At 44.2% G+C, this 20,277-nt stretch overlaps 1 protein-coding gene across 4 annotated transcripts in view; it reads right to left on the minus strand.

Annotated features, from left to right (window-relative positions):
* The window catches only part of LOC139048658 (MIF4G domain-containing protein-like), a 154,743-nt gene that overhangs the window by 15,892 nt on the left and 118,574 nt on the right, over positions 1 to 20,277 (minus strand). For all 4 annotated transcript variants that reach the window (XM_070523141.1, XM_070523140.1, XM_070523143.1 and 1 more), the window contains 3 exons: positions 16,095 to 16,264; positions 13,776 to 13,941; positions 5,787 to 5,905 (listed from right to left, as the gene is read on the minus strand). In XM_070523141.1, the coding sequence (XP_070379242.1) occupies positions 5,787 to 5,905; positions 13,776 to 13,941; positions 16,095 to 16,264 (455 nt within the window). The remainder of the gene's footprint in view (positions 1 to 5,786; positions 5,906 to 13,775; positions 13,942 to 16,094; positions 16,265 to 20,277) is intronic.

Below are 20,277 nucleotides of genomic sequence, written 5' to 3' on the forward strand. Positions count from 1 at the left end.
AAAGCGGCATCCCAGAAATATAGTTAGCGGAGGCTCTGGTATAACAAACATGGATACAACAAATTATCACCTATAACAAACTACATATAACATGTTTCTTGCCAGTGTCAGCATGTAACAAATATATATATTCTTGTCAAGAATATTACATATAACTAAGGTAAATGCATGTTGGATGCAACTTTTTGATAATGGAGTCCACTATATGCGATGTGTGTTCAAGAAGAAACCGAACTTTTTTTTTATGTAACACCTTTAGTGCTTATGGTACAACACTTTAAGTGCTGTCCCCTTCAAAGTAGTCCCCTCTATTGTCAATGCACTCTTCCCATCTTTTCTTCCATTTTCGGAAAGCCTCCTGGAATGCACTTTCTGGAATGGTGCACAAGTCTCTTCTTGCATTGTCCTGGACCTCCTCTACAGTTTAGAAACGACGTCCTTTCACGGTAGTTTTCAGCTTGGGGGATATGAAAATGTCTGCCGGGGCTAGGTCCACAGAACATGGTGGGTTGGGCACAACAGGAGTGTAATGTTTCGCTAAGTAGCCGCAGACAAGGAGCGATGCGTGAGCCGGGGCATTGTCATGATGCAACATCCAAGCCTGCTTTTCCCACAATTCAGGCCTCTTACTGCGCACAGAATCTCTCAAACGTGCTAGGATTCCCTGGTAAACTTCTTTGTTTACCGTCTGACTATGCGGCACAAATTCCTGATGGACAATGCCTTCACAGTCAAAAAACACAACCAACATCACCTTCACTTTTGACCGACTCATGCGTGCTTTTTTTGGACGAGGAGAACCTTTGGCCACCCACTGCGATGACTGCACTTTCGTTTCAACATCATAGCCATAAACACATGTCTCACTGCATGTTATGTTCTTAAAGTTTTCATCGTCATTGCAGCGAGCAGTTCCTGGCTGATTTAAACGCAGGTCTGCTTGTGTTTGTCAGTCAACAAATGCGGCACGAATTTTTCACTGACACGAGGCATCCCAAGTTTGTCACTCGAAATTTCATATGATCCTACGCTGATACCCACTTCATCAGCGACTTCTCGAACAGTCCAAACGATGATTTCCACGAATCACAGTTCGAACTCTCTCGACATGGTCATCATCTCTGGATGTGGAAGGTCGTCCAGGCTTGGGATCATCACCGACCGACATTCTTCCGTGTTCAAACCGCTTGAACCAATCATAGCACTGCATGCGACTCATACAGTCCTCCCCGTATGCTTGGCTAAGCAACTAAAATGTCTCTGTGAAAGTCCTTCCCAAGTTTGTAGCAGAACTTCACGCACACACACTGTTGTTCCAATTCCTTCATTGTCACTTTAGCACCAATACGAAGAACAGCTTGTTCATGTGCTCACTTCAGCGGTTGTAGCTCGGCAACTAACAGTCAGAGCGAAATGCGGCAAATGGCAGTTTGTTTAAACCTGCCGCTACATGTGCACAGTAGCCACAGCGCGCTATCTCTGCCGGTTGGCGCGCTATTTCAAAAGTTCGGTTTCTTTTTGAACACACCTCGTAGGGTGAGCAAGGTGAAATACAAAATTGGCAGCTAACATTTGTTCGAGCAGTGACTGCAGTAGTGGTGCCGAGTTCAAGCCTCAGATGCTGGTACTTGCTAGATGGTTCTTTCATTACAAAACTACCCGAATCTCTTGTAACGAGAGAAGAGCAATTGAGAGCTCAATGCAAATTATGAGCATTGTTTCATAGGGCTCAACCTTGCAGGTGTGCGCATGCACACTGACATATACCATTGCACAGCGATGCAACAGCGAAGGACTGCACTACAAGGCATAAGTCGGCGTCCTCCAATTACTGTTAGCCTCTCTGGATGCTTTGTGGTATGGCTGCTGCTAAGCATGAGGTCACAGGCTCAATTTTCAGCTGCGGTAGCTGCATTTCGATGGGGGTGGCATGCAATACAGCTGATGCATTTAGATGGAGTAAGCAAAGCAGAAAATGTTTCAGATAGCCTGGCTGCATTAGGGATGAGTGGAAGTGTCACATCTTGTTCACAAAGGAGCACAGGAACTGGCAGTGCAAGAAGCAATGTTACCACAGTAGCCACCTCTTGGTCCCTTACTCAGACAAGCGAATGCAGTGGCATTCACAGTTGTGTGGCCATTGGTGAGGCCACGCTTACGCCATGCATGGAGCTGGCATGTGCAATGCTGGCAGCATGCATATCCCCAATACTTTTGCTTTGATGCTGCATCCGGCAATGCTGGCACAGCAAGCTCGATTGTACAGCGTGCCCAGGTGGCAGAGGCAAAAAGGATGTGTGGTCGTTATATTGAAGTTTTACTTAAAAGAAAAATACAGGTAAGACCGGGGAGGCCTGTTTAACGTCTGCCATCCAGAAACACTAAGGAACATCTTAGTGATAGTTGTAGGGCATTAATCACTGGATATCTTCACTGCACTTCAGTACACTTCTGTGTGCCTGCATCACTGAAGAAGCTGAATATGATAAACATGCAAACAAAGTCGTACCCATGTATTCATAAATGGGCTCTGGTACTATAGTGTAGTGTAGTGTGTGTAGTAGTGTAGTGTAGTGGAGCCTTTGCATCCATGTTCAAGTAATCACCGCCCCTTCCAGTCCGTGAAGATGGTCGAACAGCAAAGCTGTGTTACTTACACCAAGTGTTACACCATGCAAGTTAAACTTTGCGAGCAGTCTATATTGTAAATATTTTGTTTCCCATTCTTTGTGGGGATGCGCGACCCTCGCGCCTCCCCTGATAGCTTGTTTTCCCGCATAGCCCCGTCTCCGTGCGGCGTCGCCGCGTGGGCCGCGGCGTTGGAGTGGTACAAGCGTGGTGCGAGAGGTGGCGCGAGCGTCGCGCCGCTGCGGGGTTACCCTCGGCGGGAGAGACAAGGCTTGCTCTCTTGGGTTCGAGACAGGAAGCGTGCCGCACGTGCAGCAACCCGCTTCCCCGGCGGGTCGCCGAACAGCGCGGACATTCCGCGCGCGCGCGGCGACCGATGCATCTGCGAGACCGCCTCGCGTGGCCGCCTTCGAACACGCCACGATTCGCGTGACTATACACGCGAACGACCAGGCGTTGGGATTCAGCATGGAGCGAACATATTCGCTCACGAGGACGCGGTGAGTCGGACTTCTAGATTTGTCGCGCGCCCGTCGGCATGTTTTGTGGATAGCAACTCGGCTAGCAGGCATTGATGTATGAAAGGTGCAATAAATGCCCTTGTGATTGTGTGCACTACTGTGTTGTCGTTCCTTTGTCCCAAGAGTACGGTGTGAGAATCCCCACCTCAGACCCCACATCTTTCACCTCGTTTTCACTTTTGCATGCTTCGCATGGTGAGCATACTTTAGGAGTGCTTTGTTTTGCAGTTCTCCCAGTGCTTTTTTTTTTTTTTGTCGAGCGCTGCAATCATTTTGGCAATTGGTTGGAGTGGTTTAACGATTGACGTGGCTGCCAACACTTCTTGCTGGTGCAAGAAGTGCTGGCACCCATGTGCTCCCAGTATAGCAGTCCGCCGTTGTCGCTTGCATTCGATATGTCGAGTTTGCTCGGTGGTGTGGTTAGCAGCATGTGCCCAGCACTGCTGCTTGCGATTCTTCAAAACTAAATTGCTTCAAAATTAAATCTGTCCATTACATAAGACAATGAATGGCTTACGCCCTTAAGCCCTTAAGCTATGGCTCCTACCCCCTTAAATGCTGGAATGACAAGCTGCAACAGAGCCAGCTGTGGAAGGCGACGATGACGAACATGGGGGCAGTGGCATGAGCATGTTCGTGTGGTAGCGCTGAGGAGTGCCAATGAGACAGTTGTGGAAGAAGATGACATTCAAGCCATTGTTGATAATAGTTTTAGCAAAGTCCGACAACGACGGCACAGGGTCAGCGTAAACTGCTTCACTGTAAAAAATAATATCACCGCCTCTCCTATTTTCTTTCATTCCTCCGTAATGATAGCGCATGTTGAACAACCCTAGCAGGTCAGGCTCTATCCAGAGCACTCCACTACAATGTCCATCACTGCACATTTTTCATTGGGATGCTAAATCCCACAACTCAATCAAGGATACTTAGTCAACTATTCCTAATGGTCCTCCAATCAAGAGCCCACTTTGACTAGAGGTCCTGAAGGGTGGTACTGCACTTCAAATGTAATTTAATGCCCCTTGGTAATACCCGAGCAATGTGTCACACACTCAGCACCTGCTACAAGCCTTTACAGCGACGACGTGTTCCTCAATCAAATGATTATCTGATCAATTATTGCAGAGTATTGTTAAAGCACAGTGAGCTTCAGTTGAGGAGTGGCGATCGCCTGCACTCGCTGTAGTCGAGGAAATGCTTCAAATCAAGGTTTGCTTGTCAACCAAGATAGAAAGTCAGTGTCAGTTTGAACCTTTGGACGAAACTGTGGGCGACTTTTTCTGTTTTTCAACTTTTTCTGTTTAATTTTTTTTTTTACATCTGTATGTTCATATTAGAAATGGGTCACTTAGGAGCAAGCCAGATCTTATGAGCCGCTCTTTTTAAAGAATGAATGAGTCGTGGTTCAGTAAAAGGGAGTGGTGGTTCTTTTGGAGAGGAAGCCAGGTCACTCCCATTCGATGAGCTGCTCGTTTAGTGAGCCCTGCCGAACCGTTTCGTCAGAGCCGGGTCTTCTGCTCTATGCCACTTCCGTGCCTTCTATTAGTGGTGCAAGAAAGCAACTGCCCTCCCACACTACCTCCCAAGAATCGCAACCACCCCTTCACAGTCGGCTGTCTTTCGAGCCACTCTTTTTAAATAACGAGTGAGCCATGGTTCAGAAAAAGTGAGCGGCAGTTACTTTGGAGAGAGGAAGCCGATTCTCATTCAGTGAGCCGTGCCGAACCATTCTGTCAGAGCTGGGTCTTTTGCGTGGTTTCGTTTTCTTGCCGACGAGTGGTGGCCAGTGTGGGCAGACTTCCGCTACTCATACTCGCTCGTGTGCGCAGCAGTCCCTTTGGTTTTGTGCGCATCCTACAGTGTGGCACCCGATGCAACCGAAGGGAGAAGAAGCCTTAATTAGCAAAGGATGGTGCTGTTCATTGCCTGCTGCTGTTCAGACGTTGTCTCACTACTCGCACCGATCACGCATTGTGCGCTGGTGCAAGAACACTTCGAAGACAAATTCTGCTGTGTCTTTAAAGACAACAGCTGAATGTACAGTTTATGTCCTGGTCTTTATTCATGCTAATTAGCGTAGTGATGAAAATGTCACCCATGTCATCCACTTCTGTGCATTATCTGAGCCATCAGCGTGTCAATAAAACGAGGCCAATGATGTGTTGTGCTGTAATGCAACTTCCTTTTTGTTTTGTTTTCCTGGCGCATGATGGCATGATTGCCGGTATCGCATGTGCACTCAAGAAAAAAGACGAAAGGTACATGCGGCAGGGTGAGGGGGGAGAATGAGCCAGCATGAAAATAAAAGCGACCAAGACAGGGCGGAGGCACCGCATGGCATAACACAGGTTACAGGTTACAGATTTAAGTGAACCAGTGAGATGTTCAAATGAACCGGTTCACTCCAGTGAGTTGAGCCGTTCCGAGCCACTCACTGAAGGGAGCCGTTTTGCCCATCTCTAGTTCATAAACTCTGGGTCCATCTGACTAAAAATTCTGTTATAAGAGAACACCCATGTCATGCACTTTAGTTGTCTCTGGTCTTAGCACTGAGTTTTGCTTGTAACCATAAAACTTGCATGCTGGCACCAGACTCCAGGTAGCGTAGAGCAGAGAAGTCATGTGATCAGTTACCGCAATAATGGAGAGGCACAGCTGAGCCGATGGCTCAGCATTCTGGATGCCCTCAGTGGCCCTCTGGCAGATTGCCCGCACCAGTTCCATCAGCTGGTGGGAGCTCAATGTGTTCGGGTCTGGGAAGAGAACAGGGGCATGTCATGAGAAACATGCTGGGCATGTGATAGGTGCACAGACAGCTGGCAAAATGTTACACAAGGTCGAGTTGTGCAGACACAGTATAGCATATGCAGTTCAGAGATAACCTGAGAAAAGCATGGGAAGCAGTAGCAGCAGCAGATTAGATCCATTGATAAGTCCACTGAAAAACTGCGAAGACAGGATTGGTTCAGTCGGCACAGAACACCAGAAACTGAAGATCTTCTGGAGAGGCCTTCGTCATGCAGGTTATGTAAGTTGTCTCATTACGATGATGATGATGATCACAATAATGATAAGCAATGGGTGCACTAATCTGTTAGAATCAACAGAGGGTGAACAAAGAATGGCTCAGTCCGCAGCCAACTTTTGAACAAGGGCACTTGTCTTGGTCATGTTTATGAAGTTCCCTCATTAAAATATTCGCTCCAGGCTGAGGCTTCCCTCTCTTGCACAATTTTCATCCAGTCTCTATTTTTCCATAACATTTCCTCCCCTATTCTGCCAACTTTCACATGGAAATTAGGAAAGCAATAAATTGTAAAATCTCACTAACACTTAGACAAACTTATGCATCCAGCCAACAATATGCTGAGCGTGTATTTATAATAATAATAATAATAACCTTTATTCATAAAAACAAGTGGTACAAAGTTCCAAGGCATTAGGAAAAAAGTTGCTACGGAAGCAACTTGACTGGTCCTAATAACCAGAAGGTCCAAAAGGCAGCAGACAGCAAGGAGCGAGAAAAAAAAATAAAAAGAAGAAAATGAAAGGAAAAGAGGAACAACGATAATAGAGAAAGGAAAGAGTAATGGCATGTAGTACATAGATCTCACTTAAACAATTTGCTTCACACATGAAACAGTTCAGGAAAAACAAACAATATAGATATATAGATACACAAAACTCTTAAGAAAAACATTAGGTACATGGTTAAACCCAATTAATTCATGGGGCAATAGAAATTATACAGGTCTCTGCCAGAACAATTTCGTACATCGATGGACGCAGATCTGAGATTATTCAGCAGAGTGGGGAGAGTGTAACAAGTCATTTGGTTACCATAGGTTGAACGCACATGCGGCACATGCCAGTATTCCGGGGACCTGGTGTTATAACATGGGATGTTGTGTTTTAATCTAGCCAGAGATGAAACAAGGCTTAAGTTCTGTTTGGTTTCATTTAGGTATCCAAGAGCAAGGCGGTAGTTAAACATATCGCTGGCTTTAAGTACCCGAAGTTCTTTAAATAGGGGCTCAGATGGAGAGTCAAAGGGCATATTACTAATTACGCGAACAATTTTCTTTTGTATTACAAGCAAACGGTTAATATTTGTGACAGATGTGGTGCCCCAGATAAGGCAGCAATAATGAAGGTGGCTCACAAATAAAGCATTATAAATTAACAAGAACTATTACAAGAACTTATTACAAGAACTCAAAATGCATGAGTGTGTTTATTATTGTGCTCAGAATTCCAATGCGCAATACTGAAATACATGTGCCATGAACACTTTTACACATTGGACATTTTTTTTACAACAAATTATACAAGATATTTGGCAACTAGCATCAAAAAATTAATGAAAGTTACCAAGTTGTCATGGATGACAACATTCTTTGCATAATTCTAGAAGGAAAAGAAAGAGCTTCTCATTAGTCAACATTAGTGTTGCCATTTCATATTTCTTTTTGCTTGACTAAGCAACAAAAATTACTATTCAGCAACTGGCGACTTTCTTTAGTAACATGACAGAACAACTGGTGACATTTTAGCAAATATTAAGTTACAAAAGCTACTTAGGAAATGCCTTTGTAGAATGCACTTCATTGTAAAAGCTACAAGCAGGTGGCCGAAATTGACCATACAGCGCATTGGCTCAGTCACAATGATGAAGCAATGCTGTTCTCAACTCTCACTCACCCTATTACCTCTTCTGAAGTTTACTCCTGCTAGCGCAAATTAACAGAGGCCATAAGCTGCAATTGATTGCACCGAGCCAAACAATGTTCACATTGTGCTCACACAATTTGTTTCTTTTTTATTTGTTATAAAACCTATTACATAACAGGTTTTAACACTGCGAGTGCTGCACTTTCACTAAATACATTCCATTGGTGGCCATTCACATATGTAACCACAAATTACATTACCAAAACTTATTGCAATAAGTTTTGTGATAAGAATTCGAACACTGCAGGGAAATAATAGGAGAGTTGAACGGTCGAATTGTGTACGTGTCAGAACAGCTGAGCTTGTTCATGTCAACTTAAATGCACTTCTGTTTCCCACAGCTTTCAGACAAATCAATACAGCACGGAGTTTTCAGGTGGAACAATGGACAGCAATGCAGTAAATCACCTGTGCAAACATCATGTAGGTGGTCGTCATCAGTCTGAACAACGTGAGCAAGCATTGGTCACAGAATTCTTTCCTCCTTTCATGCGCGATAAAAATTAGATTTGCAGGCATAACATCGACCGAGTGCCTATTCATGCTGGTAAAATCAGGTTACTTGTGTTTCTTTGAACAGTGCTGGGTTTGTAACATTACAGATTGGATGTAAATGCAAAATTTCAGCTGTCACCATCTATTATTTTCTAAATATATTCCATTATAGGAACCTTCTACGCCTTGCCAGTATTTCTGCTGTTTATTCTACGTCTGCACAGATGCTCGATGAACGTAAAATGTTTCAGTAGATGCATTACGTCATGTTAATTCTTTTGTTACCACACCTAATCAAATCGATCACTGGTGATTAATGCTTTAGATCGCCGATTTCCACATGTTGGAGCTGTTTCTTAACCACTTAAGGCCATCCAGTAGTTAGTACAGGCCCTGAACTTTCAGAATCAGTTTAACTTTTCGCATTCCGGCAATGATGCGATTTTGATGGACCTTTTTACGAACTTATGTGTGTCGTAGCGAAAAGAGGCATTGCTGTCACTTTCTGTTGCGCTTGAGAAAAAGCATGCCGCTCAGGATTACGCCGCATTAGCATCAAAATTTTGTAATCAAATGACCCCCAGCAAGTCGAGAAGCATATCGCCGGCTTTGCCATCCAACAGTGCTGCGCAGTGATAATTAACCGAAAATAACGCCAGCCGTTCACTAGCGAGCTTACGTTTGGAGTCCGAGTCGTTTTATTCTGGCAAAGCGTATTCCTGAAAGTCTGTCGCATGTCCAACATGTGGACCTGCATTTTCGAACCAGTTTCAAAGAGTTTCGGTTTCAGTTCTCTTGTAAAATCCAGGCAAGGGGTGCTGCAGGTGTCCACTGCGTAAACTCACATTGCCACTGCGTAAACTCACTCCCCTGGCATCACCCAGCGTGGCTGCGTCCCGAGAAAAGCGTTGTGCTCGAAACAATGCTGCACCCGCACTTCAATTTAATATGAGGACAAGAGTTATGATTCTGAAGATGACAGCAAAGCCGATTCAAGTTCTGGAGGCAACGATGTTCTGAATCAGAACGGGACAGCTGCAGCTGTTAACCGGCGAGTTTCGTTTATGGCCTTGAGCGGTCTCCTTCCTTGTGTGCGCTTATCTGCTGATCTTTTTGCACGACCTGAGAGCTCTACTTATTATCTTCAGGGTGCATACTTCGCTTGGTTATGACCTGCTGCCATCAGCAACAAAGAAACTTCTGTACAGGCCACCTGTAGCACATCTCGGCCCAGCATTATGGATCAGCGCAAGACAGTTTAGAACGGCAGGAGATTTCTTTGTACTCTTCTCTTCAGAGGTGATAAGGACAATGTGAAAAAATTCTAACTGTTATTCTTGGATGCATAATCTTGTCGGATGCATAATCTTGTAGTTGCCCAGCTACGCTGGGAGCGATCAGTCCCAGAAGAGGTGCATGACTCTACATAAACTGGTGAAGTATGTTCCTTGTACTTCTCATCGGACCAGCCTCAGAAAATACCGAAAAGGTGGAACTGCAATACGTGTTACAGGGCCCGCAAAGATGAACAAAAACCAAACAGGTTTTGTGGGAGAAGTGCGGAGTGCACCTACGCTTCACAAAATTCAGGAACTGCTCCACCACATGGCATGAGCGATGAACTGGTCTGAACTGGTTTCTTCTTTTGCATCCGAAGAACAGTAGTGTACTGAGCATTTACTTTTTCAGACGCTATTCCTGGGCTATTTACCCTTGAAATTTATATTCTGAATTTCTTTTGATCTTAATGTGTTCGTAGATATCATGTCTTTATTGTTGTTTTTATCAATTTGCAGCCAAAATGGTGCTTTCTAGAATTTTTATGTTTTACCTAATCAATTTTTTATTTTGGCAAAGTATGTTTTCGGAAAGAGCATTTCATTATGTACAAAATGCTATGCTGCAATGTGTGCTGGAATATTGTTTGTAGTGGTAAATAATTTTTTTCCGAGACCTCTAAATAAATTACCATTTTTTTGTGGTAACGAAAGAGTTAATGGCTGAATTCAGTTTCCATTTTCCAAAATGCCTGCATTCTTTAAAATTCACTCGACAATTTTGGTGACACTGCTGCGAAACTTAGCAATTATTTAGTGACTGTCTCATTCTAGAGACGCTCAAATTTGGCAATACCAGTCAACATTAACAAATTTTGTTAACAAAATCCTAATATTTTTTCCCATTAACATTGAATGTTCTTATATGTGACACACTTTTATCCTGAATGTAAAAAAAACTTCTGCAATAGCTAGAGTGCCTTTAATGTAAGTCATCTTCAGACCTATGATGTTGCCAAGCCTTCATCAAGATATCAGAGATAACAGGTCTAAAACTGAGATATTAGCCAGAAAAGTTCATGTGTGAGAAAAAAAAAGCAATAAACAATAGCTCTCAGGTTGGAAAAATACAGGCGAGGTGAAGCACATGTGTTTACACTTAGATGCAGGTTAAAGATGCTCAGGTAGTCAAAATTAATCCAGCGCCCTTCATTATGGCATGCTCGAAACTAGGGTTCTTCCTTTTTGGGCTTTATCTTGTTTCCAAATGAAGACATTAAATGGACAATTAAAATAGAGGCTGATGATAAGAAATTTCCCTTGAACAATCACAAGAAAACAAAAAAAATTTCGGGAACTGTTGTATGGGCATTGGTCATCAGACAAGGAGCTGAAATGTGACCATGAGGCAGTGCTGCCAACCTCTGAAGACAGATTTCCCCTAAGTTCGATAAAAAATTCCTTAGATTTCTCAAGAAGCCATTGTCCAGTTTGTCATATGGCTTCTGACGAGAAATTATTTTACTATGCAAATAGATGGGTAAAATTTCGTGCTAAAATTTATTGCTTGGATCTATTTAAAATATATAAATAAAATGTTACTGCACTCAACCCAAATCATCATCATCAGCCTGGCTGCGCCCTCTGCAGGGCAAAGGCCTCTCCCATACTTCTCTAACTACCCCGGTCATGTGCTAATTGTGGTCATGATGTCCCTGCAGACTTCTTTATCTCATCCGCCCACCTAACTTTCTGCCGCCCCCTGCTACGCTTCCCTTCCCTTGGAATCCAGTCCGCAACCCTTAATGACAATCGGTTATCTTCCCTCCTCATCACATGTCCTGCCCATGCCCATTCCTTTTTCTTGATTTCAACTAAGATGTCATTAACTCTCATTTGTTTCCTCACCCAATCTGCTCTTTCCTTATCCCTTAACGTTATGCCCATCATTCTTCTTTCCATAGCTCGTTGCGTCATCTTCAATTTAAGTAGAAGCCTTTTCGCACACCTCCAGGTTTCTGCCCCGTAGGTCGGTACTGGCAAGACACAGCTGTTATACACTTTTCTTTTGAAGAATAATGGCAACCTGCGGTTCATGATCTGAGCATGCCTGCCAAACGCACCCCAGCCCATTCTTATTCTTCTGATTATTTCAGTCTCATGATCTGGATCTGCAGTCACTACTTGCCCAAAGTAGCTGTATTCCCTTACCCCTTCCAGTGCCTCACTACCTATCGTAAACTGCTGTTCTCTTCCAAGACTTAAATATTACTTTAGCTTTCTGCAGATTAATTTTTATACCCACCCTTCTGCTTTGCCTCTCCAAGTCAGTGAGCATGCATTGCAATTGGTCCCCTGAGTTACTAACCAAGGCAATATAGTGAATCGCAAGTTGCTAAGGTATTCTCCATTAACTCTTGTCTCCAATTTTTCCCAATCCAGGTCTCTGAATACCTCCTGTAAACACGCTGTGAATAGCATTGGAGAGATCGTATCTCCCTGCCTGAATTCCTTTCTTTATTGGGATTGTGTTGCTTTCTTTATGGAGGACTACGGTGGCTGTGGAGCCGCTATAGATATCTTTCAGTATTGTTACATACAGCTTGTCTACACCCTGATTTCGTAATGCCTCCATGACTGCTGAGGTTTCGACTGAATCAAACGCTTTCTTGTAATCAACGAAAGCTATATAGAAGGGTCAGTTATGTTTCGCACATTTCTCTATCACCTGATTGATAGTGTGAATATGGTCTATTGTTGAGTAGCCTTTACGAAATCCTGCCTGGTCTTTTGGTTGACAGAAGTCTAAGGTGTTCCTGACTGTATTTGCGATTACCTTAGTAAATACTTTGTAGGCAACGCGCAGTAAGCTGATCTGTCTATAATTTTTCTAATCTTAGTGGTTAGATTATGTTGGCATTCTTCCAAGATTCCGGTACGCTCGTGGTCATGAGGCATTGCATATACAGGATGGTCAGTTCCCAGATCAACCCAAATATGATGTCACAGTTTTAAGCTAACAATACGGCTGCACTTGCAGCCATATTCACAGAAGCATATGTCAGCAGATTTATACTTTGCTATACATGCAAAACAAGATTTACGCTGAACCTTTTTGCAATAGTATGGAACATTAGCAACGCACCTCTATAACAGAGTGAACCAGTATCGGGACAGTGTGCTACTTCACAGTACCAATGCAAAAGATATGCAGTAATTTTTGCTTGCATGCCACGTAACTGGAGCAGCACAACTGCACCTAGATGTCATTTGCAGTGAAGCATGCAGATAAGCAGACTAATGTATCCTTTGCTCCATGTCAGAACTAGCCCAAACACACCACCATTGCAACTTCTGTCAAGGTTGTTTGGCCTATGGACTGTTCCTGGCAAATTTTAGTATACAGGTGCAATAGCACCTTTGTCTGGTGTTGAAGAATCAATTTGTTTTGCCAGCTACAGATCAATATTTCCCTCAATGTGCACAGAAATTGACAGCCCAGCGGCAACAGGAGCAGTGCTTCGTTAATGAGCCCAGCACATTCCCACCCTGTCATTTGCTCGGCAAGATGCTTTCTCTGCACTGCTGTACAATCAAAAGTCATACTTCGCATGGTAATGCGGAGATAACTTAAGGTTAGTGAAATCAAAATATGACCTTCACGGTAGCGGTTCCACTTATCGATTGGTCGTTGTGTCGCTGCAGCAGCGCTTGCGTTTTAGCACAAAATTTTCCTACATTTCTACAACATTCCCTATATCCCTAAACAAGACCTGTAATCTCCAAACTTAGACAAACTTCCCCGAGGTTAGCAGCACTGCCAGGGGGTGAGGCTTTTGCCATCACCAAAGCTACGTGGGTGAATGGCGCGAACAACGCACAGGTCGACATCACACAGAGATGAGCGCTCACCCCTGCCTAATGTTGTACATATTACTACACTTTACGCCATGCAAGCTTGCAACAAATAATGGAATGCCAACCAGCCTGATCTTCCATGCCAATCTTGTTTAGCTGCCCTTTGGTAGAAGCTTATCTGCAGAGCATGGCTGCTTATGGAGCCACCTGCCTGCACTCGGCAGACAGCGAGCGGCGTGTGGAAAGCAAATGTGGGACTCACCGTGCAGCGCCTTCTTGACAAGGCCCTGGTACTCGGCGGGAAAGGAGGCGTTCGCGGGCACCGGCTCATCGTGCGAGAAGCTCTTGGAGCGCCGCAGCGAGCTCTTGCCAACCACCGGCGGGTCCTTTGCCGACGACGGCAGTGAGGAAAGCACCACGGGCGGAACCTGCGTACACCACAGCAAGACTGATTAGGTTGTGCACCACAGTGAAGGGTCCATATTACATTACTATAGGCATTGCCAGTATTGCAACACCATCTCTGAAGAATGCTTTACGGCAAGACAAATTTGGACTGCGGCTAAGCATACAAAAGCGCCTCCACCATATGGGAAATGGGGTTCCATTATAACAAAGGTGCTTTAATAAGATTCACCGCAACACAGAAGTGTACTGAGGTGAAGCATTTTGGACAATAGGCAGAGTTGATTAGAATAAAATGAAAAGTGCAATTACCTACAGCTATTCAGTGTGCCAACGCAAGAACGCGCACACTGGGTGCTGGCAGGCTTCATGGTACGATAAGTCATCACATCCATAACGAGGCTTACAGTTGTCACTGTAAAACATGCTGTTCTGCATGGCACGCAAAACAATCTGAATAATTATGCCGGCGACAGCAAAAGGAATTAGTGTAGTTGGCTTTTCCCCAAATAACCTCTAACTGTGGAGAAGCTAGCTTTGAAAAACACTTACCGAGTTCCTTCTGCATGCACGCACACCGAGACAGATTTAGGGGCATCTGGCAAGTCACATATACGCATCTTTCATATAAAATGACGTAGTGGCCATGTCCATACATGCCGCCCACTAGCTGCTCCCAATGGGTGAGTTTCTAAACTTTGTATCACGTGCTTTGTAGTGCTGACGTGTGCAGCATGTATGCTAAGAGGGGCTCTTGAGGCAGAATAACATTATCTGCCACAGGAGTAGTTTTTTTTTTATCTGTTAGTAAGAAAATAAAGACCACGAAATCCAGCACTAGCTATTCCCATAACAAGTAAGAAAGCTTGAAACTCTCAGTAGGCATGCAGACAATGTGAGCATTTTATTCACCCGACGGTACTTGCCAACTCCCTTAGGTACAGGAAGCTCTCGCAAAGAAAGTCCTCTGGGCGGTCACATTCAAGGTGCTGAATCGCCAACCATCGATTCTTTTCAGTTTTCTACGACTGTTCCATTTCTTGTCAGGCAAAAGCTGCACATCAGATCCTGCAGGGTGCTGCATCACACCCACCCTCGCCATACCCTTCACCTCTCCGCACGTTCTACGTTCCGCCAAGTTGTCTCTTCTTCGACTCCTGCGCATCATTCTGCAAATCCTGTGGGAGGCTCCACTCCTGTATCGGTGCGTGTTTAAAGTGATGATGCTCAACAAACGGCACAGGTGATGACTGTTGCAAAGAGAGAGATGAGAGGGCATGTTCATCCAATTTTGAGCCAACCATCGATTCTTTTCAGTTTTCTACGACTGTTCTATTTCTCGTCAGGCGAAAGCTGCACATCGGATCCTGCAACTTTTGTTCGCAGTAAAAACAAGGTGCTATACGAATTGATTCGGAATGGCACCACCCTTGGCCAGCGGCAACCTTTAATGCGAGGCATTCTCTTCACATGTAGACCAGTTTTTCCTGCTGGGTACCAAAGGGTTTTCGTGGACTGACCCAAAGGCAGTACATGCAGTCTAACACAGCATCTCAAACAGTGACCTATGATTGCATTTGGAGCGCACAGCTGTTATAAACTCCCAGATAGCGCTCAACGTGGCCTCCAGACCTGGCAGAGCATCCATGTGCAATCACTTATTGCTTGACATATCTGCTCTCACATTTTAAGCATATCTTAGGTGGGTGCTTTCACAAGTGTGTGTTCACGTCAGCAATGATGCACATTAGATCTAATTGCTCCGCCCTAACCACTCAGTCCACCAGTGAAGTCACCAGTGACGTCACCGGTAAAAACACAGTCAAAACCGCAATGAGCTGAACCGATGGAGATTGAGTAATTGTGATAAGTTTATATAGGTATCATATTGTACATACTCTAACAACATAAAATTGCATACAACTATCATCTGGAACAATGCAATGTCATTTAGGTAAACATTTAATCTTAGCAGCATGCGGAGCATGTTTAGCTTCAGAAGTTACCACAGTTCACGAGTGCCCTTCCACTACAAAACGACAATGTTTTGCATTACGTAGTGCCAAATTTTTTCTGGTACAGTGTTTGCCTCATTCTAGTGCAGCTTTTTCTTCTCCTCCCAGCCAGACGCGTTTCAGTCATGGTATTCTACGGCCACACGTGCAAGGGCACCCACCTGGAAGTGCACCGCCCTGGGCGCAGCAGGTTGCTGCTGAGAGGGCGCTCCAATGCCATTGGTGCCGTTCATGAGCGCCGCCTGGTGGTGGTGGTGATGTTGGTGATGGTGGTGGTGGTGGCTACTGTTGCTTGGAGGAGGAGCCACGTCTTCGCTCGACTGAGGCAGGTCTGCACATCGCGCGCCCAACGATTGCTCTGGTTTTGCGCAATAGTGCATTGTGCAAGAGCCTCACATTACGATTCGCATTAACATGACCAAGAACATATTACTCCTTTTCTTTCGCTTTTGCACATTTTCACTTGGTTTTGCAGAAATTTACGCTTCCATGTAGCCTTTCGACTTCTGACATCTGCCATAAGGACATTTCCAGCCATTGTTTTTTTTTTTTTCGTGTGTTACATCTACTAACCTTTCTACTAACCGGTTCTGGTACCGAGGAGGTTGATGCATCATGAGATCATGATATTGGCTCACCTAATTTGTTCTTACAATCGCTGTGCATGTTACACACAAGCGTAAGCCGAAGAAAGTAGCGCAGAAAAAATTTTTTTTCTCTCTCTTTTATGACCAACATCATCTTACAGATCGAGCCTTGTTAACCAAGTCAATAAATTTTGTTCTGTGCGACCATTTAGGGAACAACGCTAAGAATGTTTTCTATGTCGGCGAAATCAACACCAGAACTTTCTCTTATCCTCTTTAATATCTTCCTTTCCTTTCGGGCCCGCCCATGTGGGCTGTCCGAACCATTTTGGTCAATCAAAGAGCGTTAATGGCAGATTTGGAATAAAAACAGACGAATGGTTTTACCTCGTCCCAGCTTCATTTCCATTTTTACAAGCGAACAACCGACTTTTCTTATATCTGTCAACATCTGGCTCTTATGTCAAGGTCTTATGCAAAACCCACTACTATTCTAACTATTCGCTTCGAAATTATTCGATACTAATTACTAGATGCTTCGACTTCGCTTCGAACCAAAAAACTTATATTCGTACAAGCCTAGTAAATTGTCGTACACCCGACGGTAGCACGAAGCTACAAAAAAAAATGCATATCGGTTTCACACAAATAGTGCTTCACACTTGAAAAATTCAGCCTGGTTTGGGAATATAACACAGGACCAGTGCCTTTCTGGAGGAGTCGCTCTACTGTCTGAGCTCATCAGAACCGCTAGAACATATTGGAGATGCTAGAAGATGTCAAAAGGCCTGGGACAAAGACGATATTTTCTTGAATTGGGAAGTTTTCTCTCAGAGAAGCTCGTATGACTTCCTGTGTTGCTCGTGCAGCTCTCGAGTGAATGACAGTTTCATTTCCTTTTTATGTTCAGCTTTTTTTTTTGCGCGGCCATCCTTTCTGAAAAATGAGTTTGTCAAGCCCAATACAATTGCGCAATGTTTCACTTCAATTCAATTTCTTAGCAAAACATTTCAATATAACACATCATATATGCGGGCAGTGGTCCCAAAGGAAAAACTGTTCACAAAATATTAAAGTTAGCACAGATTTCTCTTTGTCTCAGAACTAGTTGCTGAACTATTACGTATCTGCTCGGGCACAAATAGCTTTGTTAAGTAGATTACGAGAGGAATCAGCCAGCTGCAACTTTTTTTTTTTAATGCATAACATTTCTATGCCTACCCAACGAGGAAACCCATCTGCACGTGCCTCCATCCATCCATCATGTAAGACGATCACTTTCAAGAGAGGGCCCGAAGCAACGAGCGAATTGACCTTTGTGCTGCCTTTTGCTGAATGCAAACTAAGTGGCAAGAACAGAGCGCACATGAAGCTATCAGCACTCGGCGCACGGTCGCCATCGCAGATCGCTTTCAAGACAAAGCCAGCGAAGCTGCGCCATACACAGCTGCTGCCGGAGTACGGTTGATCACGATTGATAATGGTTCACATCGAGAGAAGGCAGCGTCATCAACCATGTCTACGTACGAGATCTACCAGATGTGACGCTGTTCAATTACGTCACATACTACAGCACGCATCGGGCAGTGGTCATCTTCCACGAAGCAGCGGCATCCCCCAAATGCGCCATCATAAAACACAAGTGAACATTGCTGCTACTTGCCTCTTCATCTCACACTGGTCTCAGTCATCATTTCGGCAGTGCAACTGCGCTTCTCCGTTTCACGATTACGTTGCGGTGTTTCTCGCAATTATGCCACACAGAGCAGCATACGACGACGAAACAGCAGATGATTAGTAGCAAGTGGTTATGCATCATTTAGATAACTCCCACAGCAAATTCTGCATGTATTTTATTCCCCTACCGTTTTTAATACCACAGACTTACAAAACAGTTTAACTAAAGAGCTTAAATAAGTTTTCCGCTATTGTGATATTGCAATGGGTGAACTAAGTTCCGACATTTTATGCATGCAGAATTAAAGTGCATAATCCATTTTATTCCTCATCATCTCTAATTTTTAGTCCAATTTCGCTTCTCCAACGCCGAGTAGCAGGTGAGAGCTCATTCAGGCCAGCCTATCAGCCTTTCCTATTATAATAAGTCTCTCTCTCTCCGTCTAGTGTGAAAATTACATGAACGGCAATTTGTTCATTTCATAACCAAAACACGTTTTTCATGGCGCCATTTTTTTCTCGTGCTCAGCCATAGTGTTTCATGCAGCATGTGGCCTAAGTGCATATAATGTTAGTTGCTGGAGAAATGCAACGCATGCACCCATTCAAGCATTAACATGCAGTGACCACTCCATGTAAACAAGATGAAATAAAGTGGCTGTTCTTATGTTAGCCCTAACACTTTTATCCAACATATGCTATTTTGTTTGCAGACAGGTCATGTTTATGTGCAGAATTCATGCAACACACCTGCCAACTACAAAAAAAGAAAAAAAGAAGATTGTTGCAAAATCCAGCGCTTTCTCAACCATAGCTTGGGCAACTGTTTATTTGTACTTTATTGCTGTTGATGTTTTCAACTGAATTTATTTTTTGTTGAAATGTCCCACCAACTTATTATGAACACCTCCAATGCAACATAAGGTTGTCCACACTTCAGCCTTCGAGCTATTGGTGGCAGAGCAATGAAAGCAATGATACGGCAGCAGTGGCGTAGCGTAGCAACAGGGGGGGAGGTTGCAAGGGGCCAGTAGGGGCGGGGGGTCGTCTGAAGACACCCGGAAATTGTTGATATCCTCGCCTTCGTCGAGTACACCCGGGGGGGGGGGGGGTGACAGAAGACCTATGGGCCCTGGGTGCCAGACGACCTAGCTACGCCACTGTACGGCAGCTGAAGGTACTGGGACGAATACTGCGTTTCCGGGAAGTCCTTAGAAATTCTAAGGTTTTACGTGCCAAAACCATGAATTGATTATTGATACACGCCGTAGTGGAGGACTAGGAAATAATTTTGACCACCTGGGGTTCTTTAACCTCTTTACCACAGAAAGACAAGGTCTTCCAAGCCAACTTCACATGGGTGGACGTACCTGGGATCTGGGTATCTTAATGTAACCACGTCAACAAAAATAACGGCCCTTTGGCACCTCCACAGCATCGTAGCGAGTCGCAAGATGTATCAAAATGCAGATCTCAATGAGACAAGCAATAATTAGACGCAGGTTAGGTAAAATTAATGGTATGGGCATAATTATAGCGCCAATATAGTCGAAAATAAACATTGCACTGTACCCCTGTAAAGGGTGAATCGCCGTAGACAGATATGTTGCAGAAAAGCCACTGTACAAAACACTTTTGGAAAATCAAGCCCGTTCATTTAGACAAAGCGGGGCTTGCGCGAGGCATTGGTGCTTGGAAGGCGGCCTATGCAGTGCCCTCAAGCAGCAGAAATTAGTCATTGAGTAGGCAAAATTAATGGTATGCACATAACTAGCGCCAATATAGTGAGAAATTAGCCATGCTGCACCATAGCCAGCTATCTCCAGGATTGGCCCACCTGGCCTCTTGGTGGAAAATGAACGTTCATCCAAGTGCTGACACTAAAGAGTCCATGGTTGACGTAATATGCGACACAAATGAGATATGAAATGAGTCGAAATTAAACGTGAAAAAGACAGAATAGAGTTATAATCGACACTAAATCATGGAATCGTTTGAACCACAAAGTACGTCAGCCTTGTCTTCTTTAACGTCGACATATTTAACAGCCTAAGGCGACATATGGTGCGTTCCTCGGGAA

Source organism: Dermacentor albipictus, chromosome 8, assembly GCF_038994185.2.
Source record: "Dermacentor albipictus isolate Rhodes 1998 colony chromosome 8, USDA_Dalb.pri_finalv2, whole genome shotgun sequence".
Lineage (NCBI taxonomy): Eukaryota > Metazoa > Arthropoda > Arachnida > Ixodida > Ixodidae > Dermacentor > Dermacentor albipictus.